This window comes from Contarinia nasturtii, unplaced genomic scaffold, assembly GCF_009176525.2.
Source record: "Contarinia nasturtii isolate CC-2019 unplaced genomic scaffold, AAFC_CNas_1.1 Cnas_scaffold_695, whole genome shotgun sequence".
In the NCBI taxonomy this organism is placed as follows: Eukaryota; Metazoa; Arthropoda; class Insecta; order Diptera; family Cecidomyiidae; genus Contarinia; species Contarinia nasturtii.
In genome coordinates, this window is record NW_022198046.1 from 7,107,799 (window position 1) to 7,117,171 (window position 9,373).

The window sequence follows — 9,373 nt, forward strand, 5'->3', positions numbered from 1 at the left end:
ACAATGAAACTGAACACAACGACGAACTAAGTCAAGTCCAAGAAAAAGGAGAAGGTGCGTACGGATATAAGATCCATACACTACATTTTTTAATGGTAACGTAATCTTTTCAATGCAGACGATGATATACCGATGAATGAAATTTCCCCCGAACACAACGAAAAGTTGACGGATGCCCGAGAAAAAAATCAAACCGGAGATGAAATAGCCGATATTATAAAACTAACTGAAACATCATCAAACAATGCAGATTCTGGTTCATCATTGGTACAAGTAAGTGACTACGATGATGAAGCGACGAATGGAAATTCTTCTGAACACAAGGACGAACTTAATCAAGTCCAACAAAAAGGAGCAGGTGCGTACGGATATAAGATCCATACACTACATTTTTTTAATGGTAACGTATTCTTTTCTATGTAGACGATGATATATTGAAGAATTTTCATGAAAACAGTGAAATCATGACTGACGCGACAGAAAAAAATCAAACTGAACCAGAAATGCGTTTAGTAACGGTATGTGATTTTTTCTCAGGGCAGATTCAGCTGGATATTAAATTGATTTGACATTTGATTTAAATTTCAGGACGAAATTGAACGTAAGGAAATCCTGACAGCATTGTATGAAGTGGATGATGACCCAAAACGTAAAATGTTTTATGATGAGTTGAAAAAATGTTTGACGCTATCTTACCTGATGTTAAATGAAAGACCTATAGATTTATATACATTTTTCGTCCTCGTAAATGAACTTGACGAAACTTTATCGAAAGTGAATGACTTGAAGAAGTGGGAAAGTTTTGCTCTAAGATTTGGCATACAAACAAAAGTCGATTTACATGCAAAGGTACTGAAATACTACTACAATCATTTTATGGCTCCACGCAAGAGCACGTTGTTAGCTGCAATATCAAAAGGTATGGGCATCAAATTTGTACAGTGTTCTTTGAATAGTAACCACTTATAGATTTTAATTTATAATAGTTGCAGAGGAACCAAACAATGTTTTAGATGCAAAAAGTGCAGGACATGACGTTCACCCAGAAATACAAAGCCAACACTTTATTACTCTATATAACATCGACAATGATCCAAAACGTAAAAAATTTTTTGATACGTGTAAGATATGTACACATCAAATGTTGATAATCAAAGGAAACCCGGTAGATTCATATAAACTGTTCGTTTTCATAGACGAACGCGGTGGCATTAAATCAGAGGTATTTGATTTACGTTTCTTTTTTCAAGTCGTATTATTAATGTAAATCTTATCTTAACAAAGGACATTATTCAGTGGAAAGAATGCGCCCTCTCCCTTGGCTTACAAACAAATGAAAATGTATTGAATGCATTGATGTCTTTTTATGATAATCATTTGGCACCATACAGGGATTTATTGTTGGCAGCAATATCAGAAGGTAGGCACGGATATGAAATCCGTACACCACATTTTTTCTCTATTTCCTATTCTCGATTCTATTCTCTGCAGATTTCAATTCAGTGGTAAATGACTGCGATGGTGTAGCGATGAATGAAGATTCTCCGGAACACAACGAAAAGTTGACTGATGCCCCAGAAACAAATCAACCCGAAGAAACGACAGAACAATCAAGCAATGATCAGATTATGAACACAAAATATGCATCGGCGGATCAAAATGATGGTGAACCAAAACGATTGAAAAAACGAAAACGTGTTAGTGCACCCAGTCGTCGGTCAACTCGAGCAAATAAAAAAATAAAAATACTTGAAAACATTTTGATTAGACCAAAATCAACCATATAACATTATTATTTCTCAACTTGTATGAATTTCAATGAATTAAATTGAAAGAAAAATGTTTTCATGTTCGAAATATAATATTTAATATCAATAAAAAGATTTAAGCTATCATCGCAAATTAATTATTATTAATTCCAAAATACTAACAAGCGTTTCACAATTTTCACCTACGGATTTCATGCTCATTTTTAATTTAAAAATATGAAGTGTACGGAAGTTAAAAACGTACGCTGCGAACTAATATATGTTTTCTGGCCTGTGTTCGTACAGCTTACAGTTGATAAAAAAGAACATTTTTGCTATGGGAAAAATTGTTACATTTTTCCAATTTTAATAAACATAATCTGAAAAAGGAATAACCTTTGAATTTAATAAAAAGCAACGAGCATATAGTTTTGCTTATTTCTGCTATTCTAATACCGTTATTTTTATTTTGTGTTACACACCAATACACACGTGTTGGTAAAACACACCAATGTATTAACAATTGACATGGTCGGTGCAAATATTTTGTTGTTGTTTGTAGTATGTCACATCTCAGTGCGTTGAATACACGCGTTTGACACTCGTTCAAATCAAAATCTGGTAAATATAAATGTACCATTGAAATTAATAGTATTAATAAATTTATTTATACATTTTTAAAGGGGTTTCATACGGTTTGATTTAATTTTTCAAAAGAGCAAATATGCAATTCATCAACGTTAGAGGTTTCAATGGTGGTGATTTATATTATATCCCAGAAGAAAAACATCTATACGTACGCAAGGAGCTAAAGAATGGGACGTCTTATCTGGTTTGTTATGACACAATTATCTCTGCAAAACATTTACAGGATGGTAATTTTACAATCTGCCCTGCACGATGCCATTTACGTGTGGACACACAACACCTTACGCGAACTTCAGTCAATCACAAATGTCATCAGAATCACGAAATTATTTTCCGAGACATGAATTCATTGAATGCCATGAAGGATCATTGCAGATTTCTGGCCAAACACTTTCCAATATCTGCACATAAAGTTCCAGTCAAAGAAATTTTCCTAATGGAGATTGCAAAGTTAGTTTTTAGAATACGAAGTACACATTTTCATATGCATGCATTATATATCATAAAAATTTGCATTATGTTTTACGTTTTAGACGCCTACCAGGTGAAACTCAACTTAAATTTGAAAGTGTGGAACGTCAGCTATTTCGATTAAGAGACAAAAAGTACCCAAAAAGACCAAAAACAGATGAAGAAATGCAATCCATTCTTAAAGAGCCAGAAATTTATGAAGAATATGGCAAAACTATGAACATGCAATATGCATTCTATATAAACTCGGTAATTCATACCGATTATGCATTTCACGTATTCGCATCATTGGCAAATATTGAAATGATTAAAGATAAAATTGCTTCTAATCAAAGAAAGTACTTAATGGATGGAACTTTCAAAATTATTCCCCGCCAGTTCAGCCAACTTTTAATTATAGCAATTGAATATAAGAATGATGTACGTATTTATATCCTTTCATTTTGTACGGATGAAATATTTGTACACTGTAAATTTTATATCAATATGATCACATATAATTATAAACTATGATTACTTTATAAAAACTAGATATTCCCATTGTTCTTCGTCTTGATGACGAAAAGAACTGCTGTTTGTTATGCAGCTATTTTCAACTTTATTGAAAACAATGTGTTTAATTTGGAACCATCTGAATTCATCACTGATTTTGAGGCAGGGATGCGGTGTGCGATTGAAAGATGCTATCCGACAGCTCAACTCAGAGGTTGTTGGTACCATTATTGCGCTGCATTACGTAAAAGGCTTCTCAAGCTCGGTCTACATAATTTATTAAAATGGAATAGCCAAGCAGTTATAATTAAGAAGGAGTTAATGAGTCTGCCACTATTACCTTCTGAATACTTTAATGCGGGTTATGTACACATAAAAAAGTTGGCAAAACAATGGAGGCTTTCCAACAGTTTTAAGAATTTCTTCGAATACTATGAACAGTTTTGGATTCAACAGGTACATAAAATATTCAAAAAAAAATAATGTATTTTCAAAATATAGTGACGGACTTAAATTCCGTACACTCTGTTATTTCCGGTTATTTCATTGCTTATATGTATGTTGCATTTTCAGAATCAAAGAAATCCTCTATCAGTCTGTGATGCCAATATGCGAACAACTTCATCATTGGAATCTATGAACGCAGTTTTACGTCGATCCTTTCCGAACCATCCACATATTTTCAAATTTATTGACCGTTTACGTTTGCATGAATTCTCAAAATCTCTCGATATGCTGAATGCTATAAGGTCTGATATTTCATTGCAGCAGTTGAGGAGACGTAAGAAAAGAGATCAAGCGCGTAACGAAAAATTGACAATTCTGATAGAAGCTTTGAAGCATAATAAGTCGCCGTCCTCATTCCTAGACGCTATTGCGAACAATGAAGAAGTAAACTTATTACCTAACACTGGTGAGAACTTGAATAATATATGTTTGTGCTGTGAATATTTCTTTTTTACATATGTAATTTTTTTCAGCTTCTATAATAACATGTGATGGCTTTGGCAAACAAAGATCATATTCAAATCAAACGGAACCTGATAGATCAACACGATCATCAGAGCGTCAAAGAGAAAAGAAATCACAGCAAGGTAAATTTTGATAGCCTTAAGTACGGACGGATTTATTTTCCGTACGCTCTCTCTAACACAAGTATCACAAATAGATTTTAAAATCATATGTATCTCATTGTCTCATGAGTGTTCTTTTCATTGTGATAGATAAATTAAACGATATCAACAATAACAAAAGGAAAATAGATGAGAAAGGTAAATGAGTAACGTATGCTTTGTAAATTTTGAAATGCTATTTTTATGTTGATATTAGGTGACGATAGTGGTGAAACAGGACAAGGCGCCAAAGCTATAAAAAAGTTGCGTTTGTCACAATTGGAAACCACCCCAAAACGCCTCAGAAACAAAAAAATGTACTGAAAATAAACAAATTTTGAAAAATTAAAGATGAAACAATAAAATGAATAAAATAATTATAAAAAAATGTCTTAAATCCCTTTTTACCACTCATATACATTACTATATCGAAAAAGCAGTAGATTCATATTCTTCGGTCCCGAAAACACCTGGAAAACATGTTTTTGAGGGGTCACGGAAATCAAAAACGATACAACAAAATAAAATGATAAGGTGATGATTTTAAAACTTGTACTATAGTTACCTTTGTTCGAGACAAAGAGTAGTTTTTTTTTTTGAAAGTATTGGAAGTGTACGGAAATCAAAAAGGTACGCTGCATCTTAAAAACGACATATATTAGTTGACTAGTCAGCCCGAGTCAGCCATATAAAGTCAAAATATTGAAACAATACTCAAAACTAATAACAGAATAATTTTTTTTGAATTTATTTTGTTAATTGTCATCGATTTTACGGAGCAAAACATATAGTTCAAAAAAAATTGTCAACTGTAGCTGTCACAGAAACAATACATGTACACAAGCATCACACGTACAAGCCATAACAACAGAGAAAAGTATGCTGAGCGAACATTCTAATACATACGCTCACTACTTAGAATCGTCGCTGTGATACTTTGAGCGGTATGCATTTTAATTTGCACGAACACAGATCATAGAAAGTGTTCTTATGTGTTTGTGTGATTGATTTTAAAAAAGACTAGAGAGCGTCGGAGGTTCTTGTTCGTATCGAGTGCCAATTCGGTTGTGTTCTAGAAGAAGCTACATCATTTTTTGTATCATTTTCGATAGTTAAAGGTAAGAAAACTATTTCATATTTTAAAATCAATGGAATTTTTGAATATCGTCTCTGAACAATATTAACTATTTACAGCTGACAACATTTTACTGAAATTTGTTCACAATGGATTCGGTCACACTAAATTTTGATGAAATAGCTGACGAAAGCAGCATGGAAGAAAATCAATTTGAAGAAGAAGAAACAATCGAATCAGATAACGAAAATGGCGTTCTAATGGGAATAGACGAAGAGGTAGAAATAGATGAAGAGAAAAGAATGGAACACGAACAAGAAAATGACCGGGAAAACCAAACAAAAAACGATGAAGTGCAATCAACAGGCAATGAAGTGCAATATACAGCACCGTCACCAAAAAAATCTGAAATAAGCGAAAAGAAAACCGATCCACAGGTCAACAAATCATTTAAGCCCGATGAAATACTGAAAATGATCAAAGATAATATTTTGTACCCGGATTCTCCACCAAAAAACAAAAATACGCATGCAGAGGCCTGGAAAAATGGCATGAAATATTTATACAAGTCAGAAAATGGTGACATTTTCAAAAATTGGTACTATTGTGAAAAATGTAACTGGGTAAAGTTTGTATGGCTCAAAGGCGGTACCAGTGTGATTAATAATCATCACAAAAATCATGAGAAAGACAACTTCTCATTAACGCGAAAGGAACTGGCAATTCTGCTATCCAAAGCCACTGCATATGGTTTAAAATATGGCTATGTAGCCCCTTCCGTTTTCCTCAAAAAAATGCCGAAAGACAAATGGTATGTAATATGTCTTTTCTTAAGCAATTAAATTACAACATGTACGGATATGAGCTCTGTACACTGTTTAACATAAATTCAAATTTTTGAAAATAAATATTCGTTTATATTTTTGTATTTCCATTTTAATATATATTTTTCTTCTCTCCTTCTTACTGAAGGTCTGATGAGTTTTGGGAGACTTTGAATAAGACTGAAAACACCGCTGTTGCTACAAAGTCCTCAGAAAACAAAAATAAAACAAAACGAATCACTGAAAATGATGATGAACCCAATTCAAAAAGAGCACGTATAGGTAATAATCTATATTTTGAGACGGATTTATTAGCCGTACGCTCTGAAATTTAATTTGAATATTGTCATTATATTAATTTTATTTCAGATCCTGAGCTCCATGACGAGACCACTTCACATGAAATGATTGCAACCCCAAATCTGACATCTGATCTTTGTGAGAACGTTGAAAAGTCAAGTGATAATAGTAAGTAATGAATAAAGTATATCTTTAGTATGGATTTATTTGCCGTACGCTCTCTCTCTCTCTCTCTCTCCTCTCGATAAGGTGATGATTTTAAAATTTGAATGAAAATCAATCAACTTTTAGCTATAGTTACTTTTGTTCGAGACAAAGAGTAGTTTTTTTTTGAAAGTATTGGAAGTGTACGGAAATCAAAAACGTACGATGCATTTTAAAAACGAGACATATTAGTTGACTAGTTGAATATTGTCACTATATTACTTTTATTTCAGATCCTGAACTCCATGACGAGACCACTTCACATCAAATCATTACAACACTAACTCTGCCATCTGATCTTTGTGAGAACGTTGAAACGTCAAGTGATAATAGTAAGTGATGAATAAAGTATATCTTTAGTACGGATTTATTTTCCGTACGCTCTCGCTAACACAAGTATCACAAATAGATTTTAAAATTATATGTATTTCATTGTCTCATAAGTGTACTTTTCATTGTGATAGGTAAATCAAACGACATCAACAATAACAAAAGGAAAATAGATGACAAAGGTAAATGTGTAACGTATGCTCTGTAAATTTTGAAATGTTATTTTTATGTTGATAATAGGTGACGATAGTGGTGAAACAGGACAAGGCGCCAAAGCTATAAAAAAGTTGCGTTTGTCACAATTGAAACGACCGATGCCGAAAACCAAAAAACTTGATTTGATAAAGAAAAGAAACCGACTTGTTAGTAATGTTAAAATTGGAAATTCCGCAGCTGATGCCATGACAACATTATCATTACAAACACGTGATTCAGGTAAAGTATCCGAATTAGTCAATTGTTTTCGTACGGAAATTATTTCCGTACACTGTGAAAAGAAACTATTTTTTCAAATAGTAATAATTTTTACTTCCAATTTTCATAGATGGTGTAAATTTGAACAGCGCAACTGAAACCGCAAGCAATGTTGACAACGAAAAAGGTTTGATTTTAATAATATTGAGAAAATTGTAGTAGAGGTGTCAGCGAACTACCAAATCTTAGTTCGTGGTCGTTCGTTTCAAAAAATTTGAGTTCGTTTTGGTTTTGGTTCGCTCCAGTTTTAAACTAGTTCGTTTGGGTTCGTTCGTTGACACCTTTAAATTGTAGCATTTGTTGGAAATTCCCTACTAACAATATTTCAAACTTAGGTCAAATGTATTGAAAACCGTAAAGATCCCCGATTCCATTGTCATTAACTAAGTATGACAAGAAGGATAGTAATAAATATAAAACTAACATTTCTCTTATGTGAGTCATAATGTCTCTTTTAAAAAACTACTATAAATAAAAAAAATACAATACTATATATTTTTATAAACAAAAAAGTAATTTTTGAAAATATTTATCGAATTTTTACATTTTTTACAGGTATTAACGCTGATACAAAGATAAGAAAAAAGCAAAAGAATGAAAAAGCTCAATTGAAAACCACCCCAAAACGCCTCAGAAACAAAAAAATGTACTGAAAATACTGAAAATAAAAAAGTAAAAATAAATATAAGTATAAATAAATAATTTTTGAAAAAAATGAAAGATGAAACAATAAAATGAATAAAATAATTATAAAAAAAATGTCTTAAATCACTTTTTACATATACATTACTATATCGAAAAAGCGGTAGATTCATATTCTTCGGCCCCGAAAACACCAAGAAAACATGTTTTTGAGGGGTCATGGAAATCAAAACCGACACAACAAAATAAGATGATAAGGTGATGATTTTAAAACTTGTACTATTGTTACCTTTGTTCCTGACAAAGAGTAGTTTTTTTTTAAAGTATTGGAAGTGTACGGAAATCAAAAAGGTACGCTGCATCTTAAAAACGACATATATTAGTTGACTAGTCAGCCCGAGTCAGCCATATGAAGTCAAAATATTAAAACAATACTCAAAACTAATAGAATAATTTTTTTGAATTTATTTTGTTAATTCTCATCGATGTTACGGAGCAAAACATATAGTTCAAAAAAAAATTGTCAACTGTAGCTGTCACAAAAACAATACATGTACACAAGTAGCCAGAATACTCGATCGACATTGTGACAAGTGGCTGTAGTCAGACATAGGCGGAGGTCGGCGGACACTGGCGGACACGGATACGGGCGGATTAGCGGGAGCAATGTCAGTTACCCATTATATGCCAGATGAATCAGCTCAGCCAGATATCGTCAAAAGCTGAAATTGAGTGAAAACAATAGAAGTTATGGTTATAATTACACTTACATTGCTACCATCACTATATTGTTTTCATTCCATTTCAGCTCCTGACGATATATGGCTGAAAATATCTCAATATAATGTCTGGCTTAGACTGGCCCCCAAAACACAAAAGTTGAAATTTTTTCGCTCTTACCTCGGAATACTTTTCCATATGGTGTGCAAATAACGTGTGCAATGTTTCATGCCGATAGCTCAACGTTAGATAGTGCCGCAAGAGCTCGGTAGGTCATTATGTGAATTCCGTCTCCGCCCATCTCCGTCTGACATTTTTCAGACGGGCGGATAT

The 9,373-nt window shown here is 32.9% G+C and overlaps 3 protein-coding genes and 1 long non-coding RNA gene across 4 annotated transcripts; 3 read left to right on the forward strand and 1 right to left on the reverse strand.

Annotated features, from left to right (window-relative positions):
* The first annotated feature begins 6 nt into the window (after positions 1-6).
* Positions 7-1,787, forward strand: LOC116340596. Its single transcript, XM_031767175.1, has 7 exons — positions 7-54; positions 119-358; positions 424-518; positions 589-919; positions 987-1,222; positions 1,285-1,420; positions 1,492-1,787. The coding sequence occupies exons 2-7, from the start codon at positions 133-135 to the stop codon at positions 1,785-1,787; spliced, it is 1,320 nt and encodes a 439-aa protein (XP_031623035.1). The 5' UTR covers positions 7-54; positions 119-132.
* Positions 1,788-1,977: 190 nt separating this feature from the next.
* On the reverse strand, positions 1,978-3,210 carry LOC116341341. The gene is made up of 3 exons (XR_004201148.1): positions 2,549-3,210; positions 2,205-2,366; positions 1,978-2,128 (listed from the first exon to the last, which is right to left on the reverse strand). It is a non-coding gene; the product is annotated as an uncharacterized LOC116341341 (long non-coding RNA).
* A 210-nt stretch (positions 3,211-3,420) lies between these two features.
* On the forward strand, positions 3,421-4,960 carry LOC116340597. Its single transcript, XM_031767177.1, has 6 exons — positions 3,421-3,815; positions 3,933-4,272; positions 4,340-4,453; positions 4,583-4,630; positions 4,689-4,788; positions 4,912-4,960. Exons 1-6 carry the CDS (start codon positions 3,423-3,425, stop codon positions 4,958-4,960), a joined length of 1,044 nt encoding a protein of 347 aa, XP_031623037.1. The 5' UTR covers positions 3,421-3,422.
* Positions 4,961-5,597: 637 nt separating this feature from the next.
* LOC116340598 lies at positions 5,598-8,331 on the forward strand. Its single transcript, XM_031767178.1, has 8 exons — positions 5,598-6,357; positions 6,519-6,652; positions 6,740-6,838; positions 7,108-7,206; positions 7,339-7,386; positions 7,445-7,639; positions 7,749-7,805; positions 8,234-8,331. The coding sequence occupies exons 1-8, from the start codon at positions 5,696-5,698 to the stop codon at positions 8,329-8,331; spliced, it is 1,392 nt and encodes a 463-aa protein (XP_031623038.1). The 5' UTR covers positions 5,598-5,695.
* The last annotated feature ends 1,042 nt before the right edge of the window (positions 8,332-9,373 follow it).

Bases quoted from the DNA above. Each gene is read 5' to 3' on its own strand.
- LOC116340598 (XM_031767178.1), top strand. From the start codon at position 5,696: ATGGATTCGGTCACACTAAATTTTGATGAAATAGCTGACGAAAGCAGC. The intron at 6,358-6,518 runs GTATGTAATATG...TTCTTACTGAAG, and splicing joins AAAATGCCGAAAGACAAATG to GTCTGATGAGTTTTGGGAGA. The intron at 7,207-7,338 runs GTAAGTGATGAA...TCATTGTGATAG, and splicing joins TGAAACGTCAAGTGATAATA to GTAAATCAAACGACATCAAC.
- LOC116340597 (XM_031767177.1), top strand. From the start codon at position 3,423: ATGACGAAAAGAACTGCTGTTTGTTATGCAGCTATTTTCAACTTTATT. The intron at 4,631-4,688 runs GTAAATGAGTAA...TGTTGATATTAG, and splicing joins AAGGAAAATAGATGAGAAAG to GTGACGATAGTGGTGAAACA. The intron at 4,789-4,911 runs GTACTGAAAATA...TCGAAAAAGCAG, and splicing joins CGCCTCAGAAACAAAAAAAT to TAGATTCATATTCTTCGGTC.
- LOC116340596 (XM_031767175.1), top strand. From the start codon at position 133: ATGAATGAAATTTCCCCCGAACACAACGAAAAGTTGACGGATGCCCGA. The intron at 359-423 runs GTGCGTACGGAT...TTTTCTATGTAG, and splicing joins AGTCCAACAAAAAGGAGCAG to ACGATGATATATTGAAGAAT. The intron at 920-986 runs GTATGGGCATCA...AATTTATAATAG, and splicing joins GTTAGCTGCAATATCAAAAG to TTGCAGAGGAACCAAACAAT.